The sequence below is a fragment of the Ascaphus truei genome, unplaced genomic scaffold, assembly GCF_040206685.1.
Source record: "Ascaphus truei isolate aAscTru1 unplaced genomic scaffold, aAscTru1.hap1 HAP1_SCAFFOLD_2978, whole genome shotgun sequence".
NCBI classification, from domain to species: Eukaryota; Metazoa; Chordata; class Amphibia; order Anura; family Ascaphidae; genus Ascaphus; species Ascaphus truei.
Genome location: NW_027455941.1, coordinates 1 through 27,979, shown reverse-complemented (window position 1 = coordinate 27,979; position 27,979 = coordinate 1). Strand labels below are relative to the sequence as shown.

The 27,979-nt window shown below is 57.3% G+C and overlaps 1 protein-coding gene across 1 annotated transcript; it reads left to right on the top strand.

Moving 5' to 3' along the window:
- Positions 1-1,677: 1,677 nt before the first annotated feature.
- LOC142483127 (lipase maturation factor 2-like) lies at positions 1,678-26,039 on the top strand (the record flags this gene model as incomplete). Its single annotated transcript, XM_075583191.1, is given in 8 exon segments — positions 1,678-1,765; positions 1,768-1,805; positions 1,807-2,004; positions 6,453-6,481; positions 7,684-7,880; positions 23,853-24,031; positions 25,896-25,953; positions 25,956-26,039. Coding segments are annotated over 8 exon segments (871 nt in total), but the record flags the coding sequence as incomplete, so codon positions are not given.
- Positions 26,040-27,979: the final 1,940 nt, after the last annotated feature.

Here is a 27,979-nt window from a genome sequence, read left to right as displayed (position 1 = left end):
TCACATCACTTATGTCACCAAAATATACATTGTACTGTGGTGTGTTTACAATAAACCATTTTTTTACAACATCGTATTACATTTTCATCCATCTTTCTTTTCAACATTATTATGAAACCTTTACAACAAATAGTCATCTATTGTTCCCACCGATTTATAAATAATACTACCTATTACGCATTTACATCCCGGGCAACGCCGGGTCTCTCAGCTAGTAGTAGATAAAGTGTGCTGTAAATCAATCAGCGGACGTACTGATAAACCAATTAGAGTATAGGTAAAGCGGTTTGATTTACAGTTACTGGTATGGTTCTTGTGGTACCTAGTTTATCGTATATTAAGTATACCCCAGTTCAACCAGTAAGTGTAATGTGATGGATCAGGCTGGTCTGTATCCTCCAAGTATAAATGTTAGTTAAAGTATGGGGGTTTATATACATCAGCACAGTGGCTGATATGACCTCAGATAACCTTTCCTCAGAGTATACAGCAGGGTATCTCTGCAGATCTGTATGATACTGGAATGTCTTGTCAGTATATAACTGCGTTATTGACACCGTGGTATATAGTGTGGATCGATTGTGATTCATACAATCCCCAATAGGATAAACCTCTGAGTAGTTGTGTGTGTAAGGCTGCGACATAGTAGATTAAGCTGTGCTGAGCCGCGCTGAGCAGATGCACTTACCCCCTGCATTTGTCATCAGCGCGGCTTTAGCAGCCGCTTCCGTATGCGTGATGATGCGTGCGGAGGCTCAGAAAATTTCAGCAGGGACCGCTCAGGGAAGCGGAGGAGCGGTCACGGAGACCGCTCACATCCAATGGATCCAGCGGATCAGCGCGGCCCGAGGCCTAAGACTGACTATGCAGCCACAACATCAGTTATAACCTCCGCTGAACTTGGGGTTAATCATACATTCAGAGGTGTCCTATAGTAACCCTGTAAGGTCAGAGGGTGTCCTATAGTAACCCTGTAAGGTCAGAGGGTGTCCTATAGCAACCCTGTAAGGTCAGAGGGTGTCCTATAGTAACCCTGTAAGGTCAGAGGGTGTCCTATAGTAACCCTGTAAGGTCAGAGGGTGTCCTATAGAACCCTGTAAGGTCAGAGGGTGTCCTATAGTAACCCTGTAAGGTCAGAGGGTGTCCTATAGTAACCCTGTAAGGTCAGAGGGTGTCCTATAGTAACCCTGTAAGGTCAGAGGGTGTCCTATAGTAACCCTGTAAGGTCAGAGGGGTGTCCTATAGTAACCCTGTAAGGTCAGAGGGTGTCCTATAGTAACCCTGTAAGGTCTGAGGTAGTAACGTGTAGATTCCTGTAATAGTAGGAGAATCGTGTACTTATAAGTAGTTGGTCAGCTAAATGAAAGCTGATCATGGAGTAGACAAATACTTCGATCAATAATGATAATGTATTTTCAAACAGCAACCCTTGAATTGAGATGCTCACATGAACCGCTATAGGAGATGAACTCCTTATGCACATATGGATATATTAGCAGTAGACTCAATTAAAGGGATTGCTGTTTGAAACTATATATATATATATATATATATATATATATATATATATATATATATATATACCCCATATATTTATATACCCATAAACCCCCCCCCCATATATATCTATACTCCCCCGCCCATATACATATATACCCCCATGTATCTCTCATGTGCATGTACACAAGTGCTGAGGATATCGCCGTGTTTTGGGGGAGCCCCCTGTCTCACCCCACTCTCCCCGCAGGGCTGTACGGACGCGAGGGGTGCTGCCTGCGTGGAAGATGCTGCGTTTCACGGGGAAAGAAAAGCTTTTGGGAGCAGGTGAAGGACGCTCCATCTCTGCTGTGGCTGGGACCCCGGCTGGGACTGGACACGGAGCAGGGCATGGAGCTGCTCTGCCTCCTGGGGGCGCTGCTCTCTCTGGGGGCGCTGCTTTTCAGAGCCCTTCGGGACAGCCTGGTCTTCCTGCTGCTCTGGGTCCTGTACCTGTCCCTGTATCAGGTGAGTGTACACTGCAGGCATGTCCACGTGTTACAGTATCACATGTGCAGGGTATAGAGGGGTCTCCCACACGCCCCCAAACCACGTGACACGTTTCCCCAGGCAGGAAGGGGGCTTCTCTAAATACATCTAACCATGCTAATTATACATTATATTTGTGTCTGATTGGGGAGCGTCTGGCAACCGCGCTAATCTAGCGACTGGTATTACTGTGCTGGTATCCTACGGCAGCGCCGGGAATCCACGTTACGTGGAAATCTAGCAATCACGCTATCTAGCGACTGGTATTACTGTGCTGGTATCCTACGGCAGCGCGGGAAATCCACGTTACGTGGAAATCTAGCAATCACGCTAATCTAGCGACTGGTATTACTGTGCTGGTATCCTACGGCAGCGCCGGGAAATCCACGTTACGTGGAAATCTAGCAATCGCGCTAATCTAGCGACTGGTATTACTGTGCTGGTATCCTACGGCAGCGCCGGGAAATCCACGTTACGTGGAAATCTAGCAATCGCGCTAATCTAGCGACTGGTATTACTGTGCTGGTATCCCACGGCAGCGCCGGGAAATCCACGTTACGTGGAAATCTAGCAATCGCGCTAATCTAGCGACTGGTATTACTGTGCTGGTATCCCACGGCAGCGCCGGGAAATCCACGTTACGTGGAAATCTAGCAATCGCGCTAATCTAGCGACTGATATTACTGTGCCGGTATCCCACGGCAGCGCCGGGAAATCCACGTTACGTGGAAATCTAGCAATCGCGCTAATCTAGCGACTGGTATTACTGTGCTGGTATCCCACGGCAGCGCCGGGAAATCCACGTTACGTGGAAATCTGCAATCGCGCTAATCTAGCGACTGGTATTACTGTGCTGGTATCCCACGGCAGCGCCGGGAAATCCACGTTACGTGGAAATCTAGCAATCGCGCTAATCTAGCGACTGATATTACTGTGCCGGTATCCCACGGCAGCGCCGGGAAATCCACGTTACGTGGAAATCTAGCAATCGCGCTAATCTAGCGACTGGTATTACTGTGCTGGTATCCCACGGCAGCGCCGGGAAATCCACGTTACGTGGAAATCTAGCAATCGCGCTAATCTAGCGACTGGTATTACTGTGCTGGTATCCCACGGCAGCGCCGGGAAATCCACGTTACGTGGAAATCTAGCAATCGCGCTAATCTAGCGACTGGTATTACTGTGCTGGTATCCCACGGCAGCGCCGGGAAATCCACGTTACGTGGAAATCTAGCAATCGCGCTAATCTAGCGACTGGTATTACTGTGCTGGTATCCCACGGCAGCGCCGGGAAATCCACGTTACGTGGAAATCTGGCAATCGCGCTAATCTAGCGACTGGTATTACTGTGCTGGTATCCACGGCAGCGCCGGGAAATCCACGTTACGTGGAAATCTAGCAATCGCGCTAATCTAGCGACTGATATTACTGTGCGGTATCCCACGGCAGCGCCGGGAAATCCACGTTACGTGGAAATCTAGCAATCGCGCTAATCTAGCGACTGGTATTACTGTGCTGGTATCCCACGGCAGCGCCGGGAAATCCACGTTACGTGGAAATCTAGCAATCGCGCTAATCTAGCGACTGGTATTACGCCATGTACTGTTCTTGCCCTCACCGCGCCATACTTGCCGTAATAAGATACCGGTATTAGAGGAGGCAAACGGGAAACATTTAACATAGCGATACAAAGCGTTATAATATGTAATGTATTATAGTTCTGTTACCTGAAGTAACGGTGTTGCTGTAAGATGCTGCAAGGAACAATCGGTAACAAATGTGTATTAAATGTTACTGTACTATAAAACTTCCATGTAACTTAAATGAAATGAAGGGGTCCCCATAGGGGGTGGCGTGTTCCCTGCTCCTGCGCTGGAAAAGGGCAGTAATGGTCAGAAGTATAAAGTGAAGAAACCCCAGCACATTAATTGCTGAGGGGTGGTGCTAGCAGGGAGTAAGTAATGGTATAAACGTAAGAAAGAGGGAATCCCTTTGTGCTGCATTGAGGCGACACCACTGCATAAAACTTACAACTGATTTTATTTCAATTTATAAAAAAAAATATATTTACAGCTGAACGCGGTGCTCGGGTCCACATAATGAGACCGCGTTATAACCAGGGTCGCAAAATGGCCGAAGCGCGAGGACTAACCCGGCATCTGCAGCTCTCTCCTCTCTCCATGCTTCATCAGGCTGTGTCCACGTGCGTGGCTCACATCTCCAAGGTTTTTGTTTTTTAATATAACATTCAATGCTTTATTGCCAACGGACACACACACACACACACACACACCTCCCGCCAACACTAATAATTTTACCATACCATGCAGGAATCGAACCCATGACCCTTCATACACTAATAGCAATTATCTAGCTGCTACACCATAGGATTGGTCAGATGTTATTGACTCTATAAACAAACGTAACTTCTACTGCACAGTACTGAGATGCAGTACTAGTGTATGGAGGGTCATGGGTTTGATTCCTGCAAGGTATGGTAAAATTATTAGTTTAGAGGGGAGGGGTGTGTGTGTGTGTGTGTCCGTTAGCAATAAAGCATTGAATATTATAATAAAAAAAGAGAGAAAAAAAACCTTGGAGATTTTTTTAAATCTGGAGCCATGCTCAGACCGTGTTAAAATCAGATCCGCGTTGTAGCGGATCGCGCTATAACGGATTTGAGCTGTATGTAACACACTTTCCCCCACCCCTTTGGAGCATACACTGGGTCACGCAGAACACATTTACTATATAGCGATAAATAATGGTTATAGCTACGCACCAGGCCTCGCAGGACCGTAACCCCTCACCGTGTTCCCAACTCCGTGTCCACACCCCTGTAGTGTTCACCCCAAAGTGTGCGGTGCCCCTGGGCACCCAACCACCCTGGTGTCCGCAGAGATAACCCACCCAAATTCCATTCAATTCAATCCTATAAAGGTAATTGCAGGAAAATCACAGATTTCATGTTCAATTCCAACAGAACCTACAAGTCTGGCCAATGGTCAGCTAACTGGTCCTACTCCCAATTATTCCTGTCGTGTCCCGCAGACTGAGGGAGAACAGAGTGCAGCCTGGGAACCCCAATACATAACATGTGGGTGCGTGGCCATTTAATTACCCAATTATTCCTGTCGTGTCCCGCAGACTGAGGGAGAACAGAGTGCAGCCTGGGAACCCCAATACATAACATGTGGGTACGTGGCCATTTAATTACCCAATTATTCCTGTCGTGTCCCGCAGACTGAGGGAGAACAGAGTGCAGCCTGGGAACCCCAATACATAACATGTGGGTACGTGGCCATTTAATTACCCAATTATTCCTGTCGTGTCCCGCAGACTGAGGGAGAACAGAGTGCAGTCTGGGAACCCCAATACATAACATGTGGGTACGTGGCCATTTAATTACCCAATTATTCCTGTCGTGTCCCGCAGACTGAGGGAGAACAGAATGCAGCCTGGGAACCCCAATACATAACATGTGGGTACGTGGCCATTTAATTACCCAATTATTCCTGTCGTGTCCCGCAGACTGAGGGAGAACATAGTGCAGTCTGGGAACCCCAATACATAACATGTGGGTACGTGGCCATTTAATTACCCAATTATTCCTGTCGTGTCCCGCAGACTGAGGGAGAACAGAGTGCAGCCTGGGAACCCCAATACATAACATGTGGGTACGTGGCCATTTAATTACCCAATTATTCCTGGCGTGTCCCGCTGACTGAGGGAGAACAGAGTGCAGCCTGGGAACCCCAATACATAACATGTGGGTACGTGGCCATTTAATTACCCAATTATTCCTGTCGTGTCCCGCAGACTGAGGGAGAACAGAGTGCAGCCTGGGAACCCCAATACATAACATGTGGGTACGTGGCCATTTAAGTGCAACGCAAGAGAATTAATACATTTCTACCTTTTTAAATATCCTAATTAATTACCCAATACACCCAATAAGTCCTTGGGACGGCGTGTGTATCCATCCGCTCACCCGACGCTCACCCTGATCTTTTGGATTCACTAAAGTATAACTACAATCATATAATATAATATGTGATACGCCAACACGCCGTTACGTCTCAATCAGTGCTCACGCCGCTCCTCGTTTTAATTACATTTTGTTCACAGTTATATATATATATATCTATCTCTATCAGTTGTAATTTTCATGCAGGGGTGTCGCATGAAGGGATTCTCCCTCTCCCCCTCTCCCCCTCTCCCCCTCTCTCCCTCTCCCCCTCTCTCCCTCTCTCCCTCTCTCCCTCTCTCCCTCTCTCCCTCTCTCCCTCTCTCCCTCTCCCCCTCTCCCCCTCTCCCCCCTCTCCCCCTCTCTCCCTCTCCCCCTCTCTCCCCCGTTTAATATGATTACATTCCCTGTTACTGAGCGTAGCAGCGGCCATGTTTGTAACGCCCGCCTCTATCTGCAGGTTGGACAGCTCTTCCTCTATTTCCAGTGGTGAGTACTGGGGTTCCCCCCACCCTCCGGCATGGTGACACAGGGGGGGTCTCTTCCCCCCCCCCTTTGCATGGTGACAGAGAGGGGTGTGTGACACAGGTGGGTCTCTTCTCCCCCCCCCCCGGCATGGTGACATAGATGGGGTTGTGATACATGTCGGCATCCCTCCCTCCCCCACCCCCCCTTCCGCATGGTGACACACAGGGAGCTGTGACGTAGGGGGTCTCCCTGACCCCTTGGCGCGCGCCCTGGTCCCTTGGCGCGCGCCTCCCCCTGACCCCTTGGCGCGCGCCTCCCCCTGACCCCTTGGCGCGCGCCTCCCCCTGACCCCTTGGCGCGCGCCTCCCCCTGACCCCTTGGCGCGCGCCTCCCCCTGACCCCTTGGCGCGCGCCTCCCCCTGACCCCTTGGCGCGCGCCTCCCCCTGACCCCTTGGCGCGCGCCTCCCCCTGACCCCTTGGCGCGCGCCTCCCCCTGACCCCTTGGCGCGCGCCTCCCCTGACCCCTTGGCGCGCGCCTCCCCCTGACCCCTTGGCGCGCGCCTCCCCCTGACCCCTTGGCGCGCGCCTCCCCCTGACCCCTTGGCGCGCGCCTCCCCCTGACCCCTTGGCGCGCGCCTCCCCCTGACCCCTTGGCGCGCGCCTCCCCTTGACCCCTTGGCGCGCGCCTCCCCCTGACCCCTTGGCGCGCGCCTCCCCCTGACCCCTTGGCGCGCGCCTCCCCCTGACCCCTTGGCGCGCGCCTCCCCCTGACCCCTTGGCGCGCGCCTCCCCCTGACCCCTCGGCGCGCGCCTCCCCCTGACCCCTCGGCGCGCGCCTCCCCCTGACCCCTCGGCGCGCGCCTCCCCCTGACCCCTCGGCGCGCGCCTCCCCCTGACCCCTCGGCGCGCGCCTCCCCCTGACCCTTCGGCGCGCGCCTCCCCCTGACCCCTCGGCGCGCGCCTCCCCCTGACCCCTCGGCGCGCGCCTCCCCCTGACCCTTCGGCGCGCGCCTCCCCCTGACCCCTCGGTGCGCGCCTCCCCCTGACCCTTCGGTGCGCGCCTCCCCCTGACCCCTCGGTGCGCGCCTCCCCCTGACTCCTCGGTGCGCGCCTCCCCCTGACCCCTTGGCACCTGCCCTCCCCCTCACCCCTTGGTGCGCGCCTCCCCCTGACCCCTCGGTGCGCGCCTCCCCCTGACCCCTTGGTGCCTGCCCTCCCCCAGGGACAGCCTGCTGCTGGAGGCCGGGTTTCTGGCGGTGCTGGTGGCCCCCCTGCACGCGCTGCGCTGGAGGACGTCGGTCTGGAGCCCCCATGACGGCGTTACCCTCTGGCTGACCCGCTGGCTGCTCTTCAGGCTCATGTTCGCTTCAGGGGTCGTGAAACTGACCAGCCGCTGCCCCACCTGGTGGGGACTCACAGGTGAGAGGGGGTCACATGACCACGGGGGAAAGGTCATCTGATCCAGGAGGTGGGGTCAGGTCTCTGTGTGTCCGTCTCACGTATCACTACGAGTCTGTGTCCGTCTCACGTATCACTACGAGTCTGTGTGTGTATCCGTCTCTCACGTATCACTACGAGTCTGTGTGTCCGTCTCTCACGTATCACTACGAGTCTGTGTGTGTGTCCGTCTCTCTCACGTATCACTACGAGTCTGTGTGTCCGTCTCTCACGTATCACTACGAGTCTGTGTGTGTGTCCGTCTCTCTCACGTATCACTACGAGTCTGTGTGTCCGTCTCTCACGTATCACTACGAGTCTGTGTGTGTATCCGTCTCTCACGTATCACTACGAGTGTGTGTGTGTGTGTGTGTGTGTGTGTGTGTGTGTGTGTGTGTGTGTGTGTGTGTGTGTGTGTATCCGTCTCTCACGTATCACTACGAGTGTGTGTGTGTGTGTATCCGTCTCTCTCTCACGTATCACTACGAGTCTGTGTTTGTGTATCCGTCTCTCACGTATCACTACGAGTGTGTGTGTGTATCCGTCTCTCACGTATCACTACGAGTGTGTGTGTGTATCCGTCTCTCACGTATCACTACGAGTGTGTGTGTGTATCCGTCTCTCTCTCACGTATCACTACGAGTCTGTGTGTGTATCCGTCTCTCACGTATCACTACGAGTGTGTGTGTGTATCCGTCTCTCACGTATCACTACGAGTGTGTGTGTGTATCCGTCTCTCTCTCACGTATCACTACGAGTGTGTGTGTGTGTATCCGTCTCTCTCTCACGTATCACTACGAGTCTGTGTGTGTGTGTCCGTCTCACGTATCACTACGAGTCTGTGTGTGTCCGTCTCTCTCACGTATGACTACGAGTGTGTGTGTGTGTGTGTGTGTGTGTGTGTGTGTGTGTGTGTGTGTGTGTGTGTGTGTGTGTGTGTGTGTATATCCGTCTCTCGCGTATCACTACGAGTCTGTGTGTGTGTGTCCGTCTCTCACGTATCACTACGAGTGTGTGTGTGTCCGTCTCACGTATCACTATGAGTCTGTGTGTGTGTCCGTCTCTCTCACGTATCACTACGAGTCTGTGTGTGTGTCCGTCTCTCACGTATCACTACGAGTGTGTGTGTGTGTGTATCCGTCTCTCTCTCACGTATCACTACGAGTGTGTGTGTGTGTATCTGTCTCTCTCTCACGTATCACTACGAGTGTGTGTGTGTGTATCCGTCTCTCTCTCACGTATCACTACGAGTCTGTGTTTGTGTGTATCCGTCTCTCACGTATCACTACGAGTGTGTGTGTGTGTGTATCCGTCTCTCACGTATCACTACGAGTGTGTGTGTGTATCCGTCTCTCTCTCACGTATCACTACGAGTGTGTGTGTGTGTGTGTGTATCCGTCTCTCTCTCACGTATCACTACGAGTCTGTGTTTGTGTGTGTCCGTCTCACGTATCACTACGAGTCTGTGTGTGTCCGTCTCTCTCACGTATGACTACGAGTCTGTGTGTGTGTGTGTGTGTGTGTGTGTGTATATCCGTCTCTCGCGTATCACTACGAGTCTGTGTGTGTGTGTGTCCGTCTCTCACGTATCACTACGAGTGTGTGTGTATCCGTCTCACGTATCACTACGAGTCTGTGTGTGTGTGTCCGTCTCTCTCACGTATCACTACGAGTCTGTGTGTGTGTCCGTCTCTCACGTATCACTACGAGTCTGTGTGTGTGTGTCCGTCTCTCACGTATCACTACGAGTCTGTGTGTGTGTCCGTCTCTCACGTATCACTACGAGTCTGTGTGTGTGTGTCCGTCTCTCACGTATCACTACGAGTCTGTGTGTGTGTATCTGTCTCTCACGTATCACTACGAGTCTGTGTGTCCGTCTCTCACGTATCACTACGAGTCTGTGTGTCCGTCTCTCACGTATCACTACGAGTCTGTGTGTCCGTCTCTCACGTATCACTACGAGTCTGTGTGTGTGTCCGTCTCTCTCACGTATCACTACGAGTCTGTGTGTCCGTCTCTCACGTATCACTACGAGTCTGTGTGTGTCCGTCTCTCTCACGTATCACTACGAGTCTGTGTGTGTGTGTGTCCGTCTCTCTCACGTATCACTACGAGTCTGTGTGTGTGTGTCCGTCTCTCTCACGTATCACTACGAGTCTGTGTGTGTGTCCTTCTCTCTCACGTATCACTATGAGTCTGTGTGTGTCCGTCTCTCACGTATCACTACGAGTCTGTGTGTGTGTCCGTCTCTCACGTATCACTACGAGTCTGTGTGTGTGTCCGTCTCTCTCACGTATCACTACGAGTCTGTGTGTGTGTCCGTCTCTCTCACGTATCACTACGAGTCTGTGTGTGTGTCCGTCTCTCTCTCACGTATCACTACGAGTCTGTGTGTGTGTGTCCGTCTCTCTCTCACGTATCACTACGAGTCTGTATGTGTGTCGTCTCTCTCACGTATCACTACGAGTCTGTGTGTGTGTGTCCGTCTCTCTCACGTATCACTACGAGTTTGTGTGTGTGTCCGTCTCTCTCTCACGTATCCCTACGAGTCTGTGTGTGTGTGTCCGTCTCTCTCACGTATCACTACGAGTTTGTGTGTGTGTCCGTCTCTCTCTCACGTATCACTACGAGTCTGTGTGTGTGTGTACGTCTCTCTCAAGTATCACTACGAGTTTGTGTGTGTGTCCGTCTCTCTCTCACGTATCACTACGAGTCTGTGCGTCCGTCTCTCACGTATCCCTACGAGTCTGTGTGTGTGTGTCCGTCTCTCACGTATCACTACGAGTCTGTGTGTGTGTCCGTCTCTCTCACCTATCACTACGAGTCTGTGTGTGTGTCCGTCTCTCTCACGTATCACTACGAGTCTGTGTGTGTGTGTCCGTCTCTCTCACGTATCACTACGAGTCTGTGTGTGTGTGTGTGTCCGTCTCTCACGTATCACTACGAGTGTGTGTGTGTGTGTGTGTGTGTGTGTGTCCGTCTCTCTCACGTATCACTACGAGTCTGTGTGTGTGTGTCCGTCTCTCGCGTATCACTACGAGTCTGTGTGTGTGTCCGTCTCTCTCACGTATCACTACGAGTCTGTGTGTGTGTCCGTCTCTCTCACGTATCACTACGAGTCTGTGTGTCCGTCTCTCACGTATCACTGAGTCTGTGTGTGTGTCCGTCTCTCACGTATCACTACGAGTCTGTGTGTGTGTCCGTCTCGCTCACGTATCACTACGAGTCTGTGTGTGTCCATCTCTCACGTATCCCTACGAGTCTGTGTTTATCCGTCTCTCTCACATATCACTACGAGTCTGTGTGTGTCCGTCTCTCACGTATCACTACGAGTCTGTGTGTGTGTCCGTCTCTCTCACGTATCACTACGAGTCTGTGTGTGTCCGTCTCTCACGTATCACTACGAGTGTGTGTGTGTGTGTGTGTCCGTCTCTCACGTATCACTACGTGTCTGTGTGTGTGTGTGTGTGTGTCCGTCTCACGTATCACTAGGAGTCTGTGTGTGTGTGTCCGTCTCTCACGTATCACTACGAGTCTGTGTGTGTGTCCGTCTCTCTCACGTATCACTACGAGTCTGTGTGTGTCCGTCTCTCACGTATCACTACGAGTGTGTGTGTGTGTGTGTCCGTCTCTCACGTATCACTACGTGTCTGTGTGTGTGTGTGTGTGTGTGTGTGTGTCCGTCTCACGTATCACTAGGAGTCTGTGTGTGTGTGTCCGTCTCTCTCACGTATCACTACGAGTCTGTGTGTGTGTGTCCGTCTCTCGCGTATCAGTACGAGTCTGTGTGTGTGTCCGTCTCTCTCACGTATCACTACGAGTCTGTGTGTGTGTCCGTCTCTCTCACGTATCACTACGAGTCTGTGTGTGTGTCCGTCTCTCTCACGTATCACTACGAGTCTGTGTGTGTGTGTGTATCCGTCTCACGTATCACTACGAGTCTGTGTGTGTCCGTCTCTCACGTATCACTACGAGTCTGTGTGTGTGTCCGTCTCTCTCACGTATCACTACGAGTCTGTGTGTGTGTCCGTCTCTCTCACGTATCACTACGAGTTTGTGTGTGTGTCCGTCTCTCTCACGTATCACTACGAGTCTGTGTGTGTGTCCGTCTCTCTCACGTATCACTACGAGTCTGTGTGTCCGTCTCTCACGTATCATTATGAGTCTGTGTGTGTGTCCGTATCTCTCACGTATCACTACGAGTCTGTGTGTGTCCATCTCTCACGTATCCCTACGAGTCTGTGTGTCCGTCTCTCACATATCACTACGAGTCTGTGTGTGTCCGTCTCTCACATATCACTACGAGTCTGTGTGTGTCCGTCTCTCACGTATCACTACGAGTCTGTGTGTGTGTCCGTCTCTCTCACGTATCACTACGAGTCTGTTTGTGTCCGTCTCTCACATATCACTACGAGTGTGTGTGTGTGTGTCCGTCTCTCACGTATCACTACGAGTCTGTGTGTGTGTCCGTCTCGCGTATCACTACGAGTCTGTGTGTGTGTCCGTCTCTCTCACGTATCACTACGAGTCTGTGTGTGTGTGTCCGTCTCTCTCACGTATCACTACGAGTCTGTGTGTGTGTCCGTCTCTCTCACGTATCACTACGAGTCTGTGTGTCCGTCTCTCTCACGTATCACTACGAGTCTGTGTGTGTCCGTCTCTCTCACGTATCACTACGAGTCTGTGTGTATCTGTCTCTCACGTATCACTACGAGTCTGTGTGTCCGTCTCTCACGTATCACTACGAGTCTGTGTGTGTGTCCGTCTCTCTCACGTATCACTACGAGTCTGTGTGTGTGTGTGTGTGTCCGTCTCTCTCACGTATCACTACGAGTCTGTGTGTGTGTGTGTCCGTCTCTCTCTCACGTATCCCTACCAGTCTGTGTGTCCGTCTCTCTCACGTATCACTACGAGTCTGTGCGTCCGTCTCTCACGTATCACTACGAGTCTGTGTGTGTGTGTGTCCGTGTCACGTATCACTACGAGTCTGTGTGTGTGTCCGTCTCTCACGTATCACTACGAGTCTGTGTGTGTGTGTCCGTCTCTCACGTATCACTACGAGTCTGTGTGTGTGTCCGTCTCTCTCACGTATCACTACGAGTCTGTGTGTGTGTCCGTCTCTCACGTATCACTACGAGTCTGTGTGTGTGTCCGTCTCTCACGTATCACTACGAGTCTGTGTGTGTGTCCGTCTCTCACGTATCACTACGAGTCTGTGTGTGTGTGTCCGTCTCTCACGTATCACTACGAGTCTGTGTGTGTCCGTCTCTCTCACGTATCACTACGAGTCTGTGTGTGTGTATCCGTCTCTCACATATCACTACGAGTCTGTGTGTCCGTCTCTCACGTATCACTACGAGTCTGTGTGTGTGTCCGTCTCTCACGTTTCACTACGAGTCTGTGTGTCCGTCTCTCACGTATCACTACGAGTGTGTGTGTGTGTCCGTCTCTCACGTATCACTACGAGTCTGTGTGTGTCCGTCTCTCTCACGTATCACTACGAGTTTGTGTGTGTGTCCGTCTCTCTCTCACGTATCCCTACGAGTCTGTGTGTGTCCGTCTCTCTCACGTATCCCTACGAGTCTGTGTGTGTCCGTCTCTCACATATCACTACGAGTCTGTGCGTCCGTCTCTCACGTATCCCTACGAGTCTGTGTGTGTGTCCGTCTCTCTCACGTATCACTACGAGTCTGTGTGTGTGTCCGTCTCTCTCACGTATCACTACGAGTCTGTGTGTGTCCGTCTCTCTCACGTATCACTACGAGTCTGTGTGTGTCCGTCTCTCTCACGTATCACTACGAGTCTGTGTGTCCGTCTCTCACGTATCACTACGAGTCTGTGTGTGTGTCCGTCTCTCACGTTTCACTACGAGTCTGTGTGTGTGTCCGTCTCGCGTATCACTACGAGTCTGTGTGTGTGTGTGTCCGTCTCTCACGTATCACTACGAGTCTGTGTGTGTGTCCGTCTCACGTATCACTACGAGTCTGTGTGTGTGTCCGTCTCTCTCACGTATCACTACGAGTCTGTGTGTGTGTCCGTCTCTCACGTTTCACTACGAGTCTGTGTGTGTGTCCGTCTCTCTCTCACGTATCACTACGAGTCTGTGTGTGTGTGTCCGTCTCTCTCACGTATCACTACGAGTCTGTGTGTGTGTCCATCTCTCACGTATCACTACGAGTCTGTGTGTGTGTCCGTCTCTCTCACGTATCACTACGAGTCTGTGTGTGTGTCCGTCTCTCTCACTTATCACTACGAGTCTGTGTGTGTGTGTCCGTCTCTCCCTCACGTATCACTACGAGTCTGTGTGTGTGTGTCCGTCTCTCTCACGTATCACTACGAGTCTGTGTGTGTGTGTCCCTCTCTGTCTCCCAGCTCTCACGTGTCCCTCTCTCTCTCCCAGCTCTCACGTGTCCCTCTCTCTCTCCCAGCTCTCACGTGTCCCTCTCTCCCAGCTCTCACGTGTCCCCATCTCCCAGCTCTCGCGTGTCCCTCTCTCCCAGCTCTCGCGTGTCCCTCTCTCTCTCCCAGCTCTCACATGTCCCTCTCTCTCTCCCAGCTCTCACGTGTCCCTCTCTCTCCCAGCTCTCACGTGTCCCTCTCTCTCTCCCAGCTCTCGCGTGTCCCTCTCTCCCAGCTCTCGCGTGTCCCTCTCTCCCAGCTCTCGCGTGTCCCTCTCTCCCAGCTCTCGCGTGTCCCCCTCTCTCTCCCAGCTCTCACGTGTCCCTCTCTCTCTCCCAGCTCTCACGTGTCTCTCTCTCTCCCAGCTCTCACGTGTCCCTCTCTCTCCCAGCTCTCACGTGTCCGTCTCTCCCAGCTCTCACGTGTCCCTCTCTCTCCCAGCTCTCGCGTGTCCCTCTCTCTCTCCCAGCTCTCGCGTGTCCCTCTCTCTCTCCCAGCTCTCGCGTGTCCCTCTCTCTCTCCCAGCTCTCGCGTGTCCCCCTCTCTCTCCCAGCTCTCGCGTGTCCCCCTCTCTCCCAGCTCTCACGTGTCCCTCTCTCTCTCCCAGCTCTCACGTGTCCCTCTCTCTCTCCCAGCTCTCGCATGTCCCCCTCTCTCCCAGCTCTCGCGTGTCCCCCTCTCTCCCAGCTCTCGCGTGTCCCTCTCTCTCCCAGCTCTCACGTGTCCCTCTCTCTCTCCCAGCTCTCACGTGTCCCTCTCTCTCCCAGCTCTCGCGTGTCCCCCTCTCTCCCAGCTTTCACGTTTCCCTCTCTCTCACTCCCAGCTCTCGCGTGTCCCTCTCTCTCTCTCCCAGCTCTCACGTGTCCCTCTCTCTCTCTCTCCCAGCTCTCGCGTGTCCCTCTCTCTCTCTCCCAGCTCTCGCGTGTCCCTCTCTCTCTCCCAGCTCTCGCGTGTCCCTCTCTCTCTCCCAGCTCTCACGTGTCCCTCTCTCTCTCCCAGCTCTCGCGTGTCCCCCTCTCTCCCAGCTCTCACGTGTCCCTCTCTCTCTCCCAGCTCTCACGTGTCCCTCTCTCTCTCTCTCCCAGCTCTCGCGTGTCCCCCTCTCTCCCAGCTCTCACGTTTCCCTCTCTCTCTCCCAGCTCTCGCGTGTCCCTCTCTCTCTCCCAGCTCTCGCGTGTCCCTCTCTCTCCCAGCTCTCACGTGTCCCTCTCTCTCTCCCAGCTCTCACGTGTCCCTCTCTCTCTCCCAGCTCTCACGTGTCCCTCTCTCTCTCTCTCCCAGCTCTCGCGTGTCCCCCTCTCTCCCAGCTCTCACGTTTCCCTCTCTCTCACTCCCAGCTCTCGCGTGTCCCTCTCTCTCTCTCCCAGCTCTCACGTGTCCCTCTCTCTCTCTCTCCCAGCTCTCGCGTGTCCCTCTCTCTCTCCCAGCTCTCGCGTGTCCCTCTTTCTCTCCCAGCTCTTGCGTGTCCCTCTCTCTCAGCTCTCACGTTTCCCTCTCTCCCAGCTCTCACGTGTCCCTCTCTCTCTCCCAGCTCTCACGTGTCCCTCTCTCTCTCCCAGCTCTCACGTGTCCCTCTCTCTCTCCCAGCTCTCACGTGTCCCTCTCTCTCTCCCAGCTCTCACGTGTCCCTCTCTCTCTCCCAGCTCTCACGTGTCCCTCTCTCTCTCCCAGCTCTCACGTGTCCCTCTCTCTCTCCCAGCTCGCACGTGTCCCTCTCTCCCAGCTCTCACGTGTCCCTCTCTCCCAGCTCTCACGTGTCCCCCTCTCTCTCCCAGATCTCACGTGTCCCCCTCTCTCCCAGCTCTCACGTGTCCCCCTCTTTCCCAGCTCTCACGTGTCCCTCTCTCTCCCCCAGCTCTCACGTGTCCCTCTCTCTCCCAGCTCTCACGTGTCCCTCTCTCTCCCCCAGCTCTCACGTGTCCCTCTCTCTCCCAGCTCTCACGTGTCCCTCTCTCTCTCCCAGCTCTCACGTGTCCCTCTCTCTCTCCCAGCTCTCACGTGTCCCTCTCTCTCTCCCAGCTCTCACGTGTCCCTCTCTCTCTCCCAGCTTTCACGTGTCCCTCTCTCTCTCTCCCAGCTTTCACGTGTCCCTCTCTCTCTCCCAGCTTTCACGTGTCCCTCTCTCTCCCAGCTCTCACGTGTCCCTCTCTCTCTCCCTGCTCTCACGTGTCCCTCTCTCTCCCAGCTCTCACGTGTCCCCCTCTCTCTCCCAGCTCGCGTGTCCCCCTCTCTCTCCCAGCTCTCACGTGTCCCCCTCTCTCTCCCAGCTCTCACGTGTCCCTCTCTCTCTCCCAGCTCTCACGTGTCCCTCTCTCTCTCCCAGCTCTCACGTGTCCCTCTCTCTCTCCCAGCTCTCAAGTGTCCCTCTCTCTCTCCCAGCTCTCACGTGTCCCTCTCTCTCTCAGCTCTCACGTGTCCCTCTCTCTCTCTCCCAGCTCTCACGTGTCCCTCTCTCTCTCCCATCTCTCACGTGTCCCTCTCTCTCTCCCAGCTCTCACGTGTCCCTCTCTCTCTCCCAGCTCTCACGTGTCCCTCTCTTTCTCCCAGCTCTCGCGTGTCCCTCTCTCTCCCAGCTCTCGCGTGTCCCTCTCTCTCCCAGCTCTCGCGTGTCCCCCTCTCTCTCTCCCAGCTCTCGCGTGTCCCTCTCTCTCTCCCAGCTCTCGCGTGTCCCCCTCTCTCTCCCAGCTCTCACGTGTCTCTCTCTCTCTCCCAGCTCTCACGTGTCCCTCTCTTTCTCCCAGCTCTCGCGTGTCCCTCTCTCTCCCAGCTCTCGCGTGTCCCCCTCTCTCTCCCAGCTCTCGCGTGTCCCTCTCTCTCTCTCCCAGCTCTCGCGTGTCCCTCTCTCTCTCTCCCAGCTCTCGCGTGTCCCTCTCTCTCTCCAGTTCTCGCGTGTCCCTCTCTCTCTCTCTCTCCCAGCTCTCACGTGTCCCTCTCTCTCTCTCCCAGCTCTCACGTGTCCCTCTCTCTCTCTCCCAGCTCTCACGTGTCCCTCTCTCTCTCTCTCTCCCAGCTCTCACGTGTCCCTCTCTCTCTCTCTCTCTCTCTCTCTCTCTCCCAGCTCTCACGTGTCCCTCTCTCTCTCTCTCTCCCAGCTCTCACGTGTCCCTCTCTCTCTCTCTCTCCCAGCTCTCACGTGTCCCTCTCTCTCTCCCAGCTCTCACGTGTCCCTCTCTCTCCCAGCTCTCACGTGTCCCCTCTTTCACGTGTCCCTCTCCCAGCTCTCACGTGTCCCCTCTCTCACGTGTCCCTCTCTCTCTCCCAGCTCTCACGTGTCCCTCTCTCTCCCAGCTCTCACGTGTCCCTCTCTCTCCCAGCTCTCACGTGTCCCTCTCTCTCCCAGCTCTCACGTGTCCCTCTCTCTCTCTCTCCCAGCTCTCACGTGTCCCTCTCTCTCTCTCTCCCAGCTCTCACGTGTCCCTCTCTCTCTCTCTCCCAGCTCTCACGTGTCTCTCTCTCTCTCTCTCCCAGCTCTCATGTGTCCCTCTCTCTCTCTCCCAGCTCTCACGTGTCCCTCTCTCTCTCTCTCTCTCCCAGCTCTCACGTGTCCCTCTCTCTCTCTCCCAGCTCTCACGTGTCCCTCTCTCTCTCTCTCTCTCTCTCAGCTCTCACGTGTCCCTCTCTCTCCCAGCTCTCACGTGTCCCCTCTCTCACGTGTCCCTCTCTCTCTCCCAGCTCTCACGTGTCCCCTCTCTCACGTGTCCCTCTCTCTCTCCCAGCTCTCACGTGTCCCCTCTCTCACGTGTCCCTCTCTCTCTCCCCTCTCTCACGTGTCCCCTCTCTCACGTGTCCCCTCTCTCACGTGTCCCCTCTCTCACGTGTCCCCTCTCTCACGTGTCCTCTCTCACGCGTCCCCTCCCAGCTCTCACGTGTCCCCTCTCTCGCGTGTCCCCCTCTCTCGCGTGTCCCCTCCCTCGCGTGTCCCCCTCTCACGTGTCCCCTCTCTCCCAGCTCTCACGTGTCCCCTCTCTCCCAGCTCTCACGTGTCCCCCTCTCTCACGGGTCCCTCTCTCTCTCCCAGCTCTCACGTGTCCCTCTCTCTCTCTCTCTCCCAGCTCTCGCGTGTCCCCCTCTCTCCCAGCTCTCACGTTTCCCTCTCTCTCACTCCCAGCTCTCGCGTGTCCCTCTCTCTCTCTCCCAGCTCTCACGTGTCCCTCTCTCTCTCTCTCCCAGCTCTCGCGTGTCCCTCTCTCTCTCCCAGCTCTCGCGTGTCCCTCTTTCTCTCCCAGCTCTTGCGTGTCCCTCTCTCTCAGCTCTCACGTTTCCCTCTCTCCCAGCTCTCACGTGTCCCTCTCTCTCTCCCAGCTCTCACGTGTCCCTCTCTCTCTCCCAGCTCTCACGTGTCCCTCTCTCTCTCCCAGCTCTCACGTGTCCCTCTCTCTCTCCCAGCTCTCACGTGTCCCTCTCTCTCTCCCAGCTCTCACGTGTCCCTCTCTCTCTCCCAGCTCGCACGTGTCCCTCTCTCCCAGCTCTCACGTGTCCCTCTCTCCCAGCTCTCACGTGTCCCCCTCTCTCTCCCAGATCTCACGTGTCCCCCTCTCTCCAGCTCTCACGTGTCCCCCTCTTTCCCAGCTCTCACGTGTCCCTCTCTCTCCCCCAGCTCTCACGTGTCCCTCTCTCTCCCAGCTCTCACGTGTCCCTCTCTCTCTCCCAGCTTTCACGTGTCCCTCTCTCTCTCCCAGCTCTCACGTGTCCCTCTCTCTCTCCCAGCTTTCACGTGTCCCTCTCTCTCTCTCCCAGCTTTCACGTGTCCCTCTCTCTCTCCCAGCTTTCACGTGTCCCTCTCTCTCCCAGCTCTCACGTGTCCCTCTCTCTCTCCCTGCTCTCACGTGTCCCTCTCTCTCCCAGCTCTCACGTGTCCCCCTCTCTCTCCCAGCTCGCGTGTCCCCCTCTCTCTCCCAGCTCTCACGTGTCCCCCTCTCTCTCCCAGCTCTCACGTGTCCCTCTCTCTCTCCCAGCTCTCACGTGTCCCTCTCTCTCTCCCAGCTCTCACGTGTCCCTCTCTCTCTCCCAGCTCTCAAGTGTCCCTCTCTCTCTCCCAGCTCTCACGTGTCCCTCTCTCTCTCAGCTCTCACGTGTCCCTCTCTCTCTCTCCCAGCTCTCACGTGTCCCTCTCTCTCTCCCATCTCTCACGTGTCCCTCTCTCTCTCCCAGCTCTTCACGTGTCCCTCTCTCTCTCCCAGCTCTCACGTGTCCCTCTCTTTCTCCCAGCTCTCGCGTGTCCCTCTCTCTCCCAGCTCTCGCGTGTCCCTCTCTCTCCCAGCTCTCGCGTGTCCCCCTCTCTCTCTCCCAGCTCTCGCGTGTCCCTCTCTCTCTCCCAGCTCTCGCGTGTCCCCCTCTCTCTCCCAGCTCTCACGTGTCTCTCTCTCTCTCCCAGCTCTCACGTGTCCCTCGCTCTCTCCCAGCTCTCACGTGTCCCTCTCTTTCTCCCAGCTCTCGCGTGTCCCTCTCTCTCCCAGCTCTCGCGTGTCCCCCTCTCTCTCCCAGCTCTCGCGTGTCCCTCTCTCTCTCTCCAGCTCTCGCGTGTCCCTCTCTCTCTCTCCAGCTCTCGCGTGTCCCTCTCTCTCTCTCCCAGCTCTCGCGTGTCCCTCTCTCTCTCTCCCAGCTCTCGCGTGTCCCTCTCTCTCTCCCAGTTCTCGCGTGTCCCTCTCTCTCTCTCTCTCCCAGCTCTCACGTGTCCCTCTCTCTCTCTCTCTCTCCCAGCTCTCACGTGTCCCTCTCTCTCTCTCCCAGCTCTCACGTGTCCCTCTCTCTCTCTCTCTCCCAGCTCTCACGTGTCCCTCTCTCTCTCTCTCTCTCTCTCTCTCTCTCTCTCCCAGCTCTCACGTGTCCCTCTCTCTCTCTCTCTCCCAGCTCTCACGTGTCCCTCTCTCTCTCTCTCTCCCAGCTCTCACGTGTCCCTCTCTCTCTCCCAGCTCTCACATGTCCCTCTCTCTCCCAGCTCTCACGTGTCCCCTCTTTCACGTGTCCCTCTCCCAGCTCTCACGTGTCCCCTCTCTCACGTGTCCCTCTCTCTCTCCCAGCTCTCACGTGTCCCTCTCTCTCCCAGCTCTCACGTGTCCCTCTCTCTCTCTCTCCCAGCTCTCACGTGTCCCTCTCTCTCTCTCTCCGCAGCTCTCACGTGTCCCTCTCTCTCTCTCTCCCAGCTCTCACGTGTCCCTCTCTCTCTCTCTCCCAGCTCTCACGTGTCCCTCTCTCTCTCTCTCCCAGCTCTCACGTGTCCCTCTCTCTCTCTCTCCCAGCTCTCACGTGTCCCTCTCTCTCTCTCTCCCAGCTCTCACGTGTCCCTCTCTCTCTCGCAGCTCTCACGTGTCCTCTCTCTCTCCCAGCTCTCACGTGTCCCTCTCTCTCTCTCCCAGCTCTCACGTGTCCCCTCTCTCTCTCTCTCTCCCAGCTCTCACGTGTCCCTCTCTCTCTCTCTCCCAGCTCTCACGTTTCTCTCTCTCTCCCAGCTCTCATGTGTCCCTCTCTCTCTCTCCCAGCTCTCACGTGTCCCTCTCTCTCTCTCTCTCTCTCTCTCTCTCCCAGCTCTCACGTGTCCCTCTCTCTCTCTCCCAGCTCTCACGTGTCCCACTCTCTCTCTCTCTCTCTCTCAGCTCTCACGTGTCCCTCTCTCTCCCAGCTCTCACGTGTCCCCTCTCTCACGTGTCCCTCTCTCTCTCCCAGCTCTCACGTGTCCCCTCTCTCACGTGTCCCCTCTCTCACGTGTCCCTCTCTCTCTCCCAGCTCTCACGTGTCCCCTCTCTCACGTGTCCCTCTCTCTCTCCCCTCTCTCACGTGTCCCCTCTCTCACGTGTCCCCTCTCTCACGTGTCCCCTCTCTCACGTGTCCCCTCTCTCACGTGTCCTCTCTCACGCGTCCCCTCCCAGCTCTCACGTGTCCCCTCTCTCGCGTGTCCCCCTCTCTCGCGTGTCCCCTCCCTCGCGTGTCCCCCTCTCACGTGTCCCCTCTCTCCCAGCTCTCACGTGTCCCCTCTCTCCCAGCTCTCACGTGTCCCCCTCTCTCACGGGTCCCTCTCTCTCTCCCAGCTCTCACGTGTCCCCCCTCTCACGTGTCCCCCCTCTCACGTGTCCCCCCTCTCACGTGTCCCCCTCTCACGTGTCCCCTCTCTCCCAGCTCTCACGTGTCCCCCTCTCACGTGTCCCCCTCTCACGTGTCCCCTCTCACGTGTCCTCTCTCTCACGTGTCCCCCTCTCTCACGTGTCCCTCTCGCAGCTCTCACGTGTCCCCTCTCTCACGTGTCCCTCTCTCCCAGCTCTCGCGTGTCCCTCTCTCTCTCCCAGCTCTCACGTGTCCCTCTCTCTCTCCCAGCTCTCACGTGTCCCTCTCTCTCTCCCAGCTCTCACGTGTCCCTCTCTCTCTCCCAGCTCTCACGTGTCCCTCTCTCTCTCCCAGCTCTCACGTGTCCCTCTCTCTCTCCCAGCTCTCACGTGTCCCTCTCTCTCTCCCAGCTCTCACGTGACCCTCTCTCTCTCCTAGCTCTCACGTGTCCCTCTCTCTCTCTCCCAGCTCTCGCGTGTCCCTCTCTCTCTCCCAGTTCTCGCGTGTCCCTCTCTCTCTCTCTCTCCCAGCTCTCACGTGTCCCTCTCTCTCTCTCTCTCTCCCAGCTCTCACGTGTCCCTCTCTCTCTCTCCCAGCTCTCACGTGTCCCTCTCTCTCTCTCTCTCCCAGCTCTCACGTGTCCCTCTCTCTCTCTCTCTCTCTCTCTCTCTCTCCCAGCTCTCACGTGTCCCTCTCTCTCTCTCTCTCCCAGCTCTCACGTGTCCCTCTCTCTCTCTCTCTCCCAGCTCTCACGTGTCCCTCTCTCTCTCCCAGCTCTCACATGTCCCTCTCTCTCCCAGCTCTCACGTGTCCCCTCTTTCACGTGTCCCTCTCCCAGCTCTCACGTGTCCCCTCTCTCACGTGTCCCTCTCTCTCTCCCAGCTCTCACGTGTCCCTCTCTCTCCCAGCTCTCACGTGTCCCTCTCTCTCTCTCTCCCAGCTCTCACGTGTCCCTCTCTCTCTCTCTCCCAGCTCTCACGTGTCCCTCTCTCTCTCTCTCCCAGCTCTCACGTGTCCCTCTCTCTCTCTCTCCCAGCTCTCACGTGTCCCTCTCTCTCTCTCTCCCAGCTCTCACGTGTCCCTCTCTCTCTCTCTCCCAGCTCTCACGTGTCCCTCTCTCTCTCTCTCCCAGCTCTCACGTGTCCCTCTCTCTCTCGCAGCTCTCACGTGTCCCTCTCTCTCTCCCAGCTCTCACGTGTCCCTCTCTCTCTCTCTCCCAGCTCTCACGTGTCCCTCTCTCTCCCAGCTCTCACGTGTCCCTCTCTCTCTCTCTCCCAGCTCTCACGTGTCTCTCTCTCTCCCAGCTCTCATGTGTCCCTCTCTCTCTCTCCCAGCTCTCACGTGTCCCTCTCTCTCTCTCTCTCTCTCTCTCTCCCAGCTCTCACGTGTCCCTCTCTCTCTCTCCCAGCTCTCACGTGTCCCACTCTCTCTCTCTCTCAGCTCTCACGTGTCCCTCTCTCTCCCAGCTCTCACGTGTCCCCTCTCTCACGTGTCCCTCTCTCTCTCCCAGCTCTCACGTGTCCCCTCTCTCACGTGTCCCCTCTCTCACGTGTCCCTCTCTCTCTCCCAGCTCTCACGTGTCCCCTCTCTCACGTGTCCCTCTCTCTCCCCTCTCTCACGTGTCCCCGCTCTCACGTGTCCCCCTCTCTCACGTGTCCCCTCTCTCACGTGTCCCCTCTCTCACGTGTCCCCTCTCTCACGTGTCCTCTCTCACGCGTCCCCTCCCAGCTCTCACGTGTCCCCTCTCTCGCGTGTCCCCCTCTCTCGCGTGTCCCCTCCCTCGCGTGTCCCCCTCTCACGTGTCCCCTCTCTCCCAGCTCTCACGTGTCCCCTCTCTCCCAGCTCTCACGTGTCCCCCTCTCTCACGGGTCCCTCTCTCTCTCCCAGCTCTCACGTGTCCCCCCTCTCACGTGTCCCCCCTCTCACGTGTCCCCCCTCTCACGTGTCCCCTCTCTCCCAGCTCTCACGTGTCCCCCTCTCACGTGTCCCCTCTCACGTGTCCCCTCTCACGTGTCCTCTCTCTCACGTGTCCCCTCTCTCACGTGTCCCTCTCGCAGCTCTCACGTGTCCCCTCTCTCGCGTGTCCCCCTCTCACGTGTCCCCTCTCTCCCAGCTCTCACGTGTCCCTCTCTCTCCCAGCTCTCACGTGTCCCCTCTCTCCCAGCTCTCACGTGTCCCCCTCTCTCACGGGTCCCTCTCTCTCTCCCAGCTCTCACGTGTCCCCCCTCTCACGTGTCCCCCCTCTCACGTGTCCCCCTCTCACGTGTCCCCTCTCTCCCAGCTCTCACGTGTCCCCTCTCTCCCAGCTCTCACGTGTCCCCTCTCTCACGTGTCCCCTCTCTCACGGGTCCCTCTCTCTCACGGGTCCCTCTCTCTCACGGGTCCCTCTCTCTCTCCCCTCTCTCACGGGTCCCTCTCTCTCACGGGTCCCTCTCTCTCTCCCAGCTCTCACGTGTCCCCTCTCTCACGTGTCCCCTCTCTCACGTGTCCCCCTCTCACGTGTCCCGTCTCTCCCAGCTCTCACGTATCACTACGAGACTCAGTGCCTTCCGACCTCGGCCGCGTGGTTCGCTCACCAGCTGCCCGTCTGGTTCCAGAAACTCTCCGTGGTGGCCACGTACGTGATTGAGATCGGTGTCCCGTGGCTCTTCTTCCTGCCGTCACGTAGGCTCCGCATCTTCTCGTTCTACACCCAGGTACAGTCTGCGGCCACGTCACGTGGCCCCTGGTCTGTATTAGAACCCCTGCCTGGCCTTGATGGTGGGTGACAGTGCTGATTTCCCCCCCCACCCTTCTCTCTCCTCCCCCCACCCTTCTCTCTCCTCCCCCCACCCTTCTCTCTCCTCCCCCCACCCTTTCTCTCTCCCCCCTTCTCCCTCCCCCCTTCTCTCTCCCTCCCCCCTTCTCTCTCCCTCCCCCCCTTCTCTCTCCCTCCCCACCATTCTCTCTCCCTCCCCACCCTTCTCTCTCCCTCCCCACCATTCTCTCTCCCTCCCCACCCTTCTCTCTCCCTCCCCACCCTTCTCTCTCCCTCCCCACCCCTTCTCTCTCCCTCCCCACCCTTCTCTCTCCCTCCCCACCCTTCTCTCTCCCTCCCCACCCTTCTCTCCCTCCCCACCCTTCTCTCCCCTTCCCCACCCTTCTCTCTCCTCCCCCCACCCTTCTCTCTCCTCCCCCCACCCTTCTCTCTCCTCCCCCCACCCTTCTCTCTCCTCCCCCCACCCTTCTCTCTCCTCCCCCCACCCTTCTCTCTCCCCCCCTTCTCCCTCCCCCTTCTCTCTCCCTCCCCCCTTCTCTCTCCCTCCCCCCTTCTCTCTCCCTCCCCACCCTTCTCTCCCCTTCCCCACCCTTCTCTCCCCTTCCCCACCCTTCTCTCCCCTTCCCCACCCTTCTCTCTCCTCCCCCCACCCTTCTCTCTCCTCCCCCCCACCCTTTCTCTCTCCCCCCCTTCTCCCTCCCCCCCTTCTCCCTCCCCCCTTCTCTCTCCCTCCCCACCCTTCTCTCTCCCTCCCCACCCTTCTCTCTCCCTCCCCACCCTTCTCTCTCCCTCCCCACCCTTCTCTCTCCCTCCCCACCCTTCTCTCTCCCTCCCCACCCTTCTCTCCCCCTCCCCACCCTTCTCTCCCCCTCCCCACCCTTCTCTCCCCCTCCCCACCCTTCTCTCCCCCTCCCCACCCTTCTCTCCCCCTCCCCACCCTTCTCTCTCTCTCTCCCCCCTACCTTTCTCTCTCTCTCCCCCCCTACCTTTCTCTCTCTCTCCCCCCCTACCTTTCTCTCTCTCTCCCCCCCTACCTTTCTCTCTCTCCCCCCCCTACCTTTCTCTCTCTCCCCCTCCTCTCTCTCCCCCTCCTCTCTCCCCCCCTCCTCTCTCCCCCCCTCCTCTCCCCCCCCCCTCCTCTCTCTCCCCCCTCCTTCTCTCTTTCCCCCCTCCTTCTCTCTCTCCCCCCTCCTTCTCTCTCTCCCCCCCACCTTTCTCCCCCCCTCCTCCTCCGTCTCTCTCCCCCTCCTCCTCCTTCTCTCTCCCCCCTCCTCCTTCTCTCTCCCTCCTCCTTCTCTCTCCCCCCTCCTCCACCTCCTCTCTCCCCCCTCCTCCTCCTTCCTCTCTCCCCCCTCCTCCTCCTTCTCTCTCCCCCCTCCTCCTTCTCTCCCCCCTCCTCCTCCTCCTTCTCTCCCCCCTCCTCCTCCTTCTCTTCCCCCCTCCTCCTCCTTCTCTTCCCCCCTCCTCGTCCTTCTCTTCCCCCTCCTTCTCTCCCCCCCCTGCTTCTCTCCCCCCCTCCTTCTCTCCCCCCCTCCTCTCTCTCCCCCCTCCCTTTTTCCTCCCCTCTTTCTCCTCCCCTCTTTCTCCCCCCCTCCTCTCTCTCCTCCCCCCCCTCCTCTCTCTCTTCCCCCCCCCCTCCTCTCTCTCCTCCCCCCCTCCTCTCTCTCCTCCCCGCCCTCCTCTCTCTCCTCCCCCCCCCTCCTCTCTCTCCTCCCCCCCTCCTTCTCTCTCTCTCTCCCCCCTCCTTCTCTCTCTCTCCCCCCTCCTTCTCTCTCCCCCCCCCCCTCCTCTCTCCCCCCCAGGTCCTGCTGCAGGTCCTGATAATGATCACTGGGAATTATAATTTCTTTAATCTGCTGACTCTGTTCTCTGCTGCTCCCTGCTGGACGATCGGCACATCGCACTCTACCTGCGCGGCGGCAAGAGAACCCCGCAACAGCAAGGAGGCGAGTGGCGCGCTCTAATGTGCCCGTCACCGAGCCCACCCCTCTCTCAGCAGGCCGTGCGCTCTCTCACACTGCCCCCCTCTCTCTCCTTGCGCGCTCTAATGTGCCCGTCACCGAGCCCACCCCTCTCTCAGCAGGCCGTGCGCTCTCTCTCACACTGCCCCCTCTCTCTCTCCCTGCGCGCTCTAATGTGCCCGTCACCGAGCCCACCCCTCTCTCAGCAGGCCGTGCGCTCTCTCTCACACTGCCCCCTCTCTCTCTCCCTGCGCGCTCTAATGTGCCCGTCACCGAGCCCACCCCTCTCTCAGCAGGCCGTGCGCTCTCTCACACTGCCCCCCTCTCTCTCCCTGCACGCTCTAATGTGCCCGTCACCGAGCCCACCCCTCTCTCAGCAGGCCGTGTGCGCTCTCTCACACTGCCCCCCTCTCTCTCCCTGCGCGCTCTAAAGTGCCCGTCACCGAGCCCACCCCTCTCTCAGCAGGCCGTGCGCTCTCTCTCACACTGCCCCCTCTCTCTCTCCCTGCGCGCTCTAATGTGCCCGTCACCGAGCCCACCCCTCTCTCAGCAGGCCGTGCGCTCTCTCTCACACTGCCCCCTCTCTCTCTCCCTGCGCGCTCTAATGTGCCCGTCACCGAGCCCACCCCTCTCTCAGCAGGCCGTGCGCTCTCTCTCACACTGCCCCTTCTCTCTCTCCCTGCGCGCTCTAAAGTGCCCGTCACCGAGACCACCCCTCTCTCAGCAGGCCGTGCGCTCTCTCTCACACTGCCCCTCTCTCTCTCTCCCTGCGCGCGCACTCTCACACTCCCCCTCTCTCTCTCTGCAGGCCGCGCTCTCTCCCTGCGCACTCTCACGCTCCCCCCTCTCTCTCTGCAGGCCGCGCTCTCTCCCTGCGCACTCTCACGCTCCCCCTCTCTCTCTCTCTGCAGGCCGCGCTCTCTCCCTGCGCACTCTCACGCTCCCCCTCTCTCTCTCTCTGCAGGCCGCGCTCTCTCCCTGCGCACTCTCACGCTCCCCCTCTCTCTCTCTCTGCAGGCCGCGCTCTCTCCCTGCGCGCACTCTCACGCTCCCCCTCTCTCTCTCTGCAGGCCCCTCTCTCTCCCTGCGCACTCTCACACTCCCCCTCTCTCTCTCTGCAGGCCGCGCTCTCTCCCTGCGCACTCTCACGCTCCCCCTCTCTCTCTGCAGGCCGCACTCTCTCCCTGCGCACTCTCACGCTCCCCCTCGCTCTCCCTGCGCACTCTCACGCTCCCCCTCTCTCTCCTGCGCGCGCACTCTCACGCTCCCCCCTCTCTCTCCCTGCGCGCGCACTCTCACGCTCCCCCTCTCTCTCCCTGCGCACTCTCACGCTCCCCCTCTCTCTCCCTGCGCGCGCACTCTCACGCTCCCCCTCTCTCTCCCTGCGCACTCTCACGCTCCCCCTCTCTCTCTCTGCAGGCCGCGCTCTCTCCCTGCGCACTCTCATGCTCCCCTCTCTGCAGCCGCGCTCTCTCCCTGCGCACTCTCATGCTCCCCTCTCTGCAGCCGCGCTCTCTCCCTGCGCACTCTCACGCTCCCCCTCTCTCTCTCTGCAGGCCGCGCTCTCTCCCTGCGCGCGCACTCCCCCTCTCTCTCTCTGCAGGCCGCGCTCTCTCCCTGCGCACTCACGCTCCCCCTCTCTCTCTCTCTCTGCAGGCCGCGCTCTCTCCCTGCACTCTCACGCTCCCCCTCTCTCTCCTGCGCACTCTCACGCTCCCCCTCTCTCTCTCTGCAGGCCGCGCTCTCTCCCTGCGCGCGCACTCTCACGCTCCCCCTCTCTCTCTCTGCAGGCCGCTCTCTCCCTGCGCACTCTCACGCTCCCCCTCTCTCTGCAGGCCGCGCTCTCTCCCTGCGCACTCTCACGCTCCCCCTCTCTCTCTCTCTCTGCAGGCCGCGCTCTCTCCCTGCGCACTCTCACGCTCCCC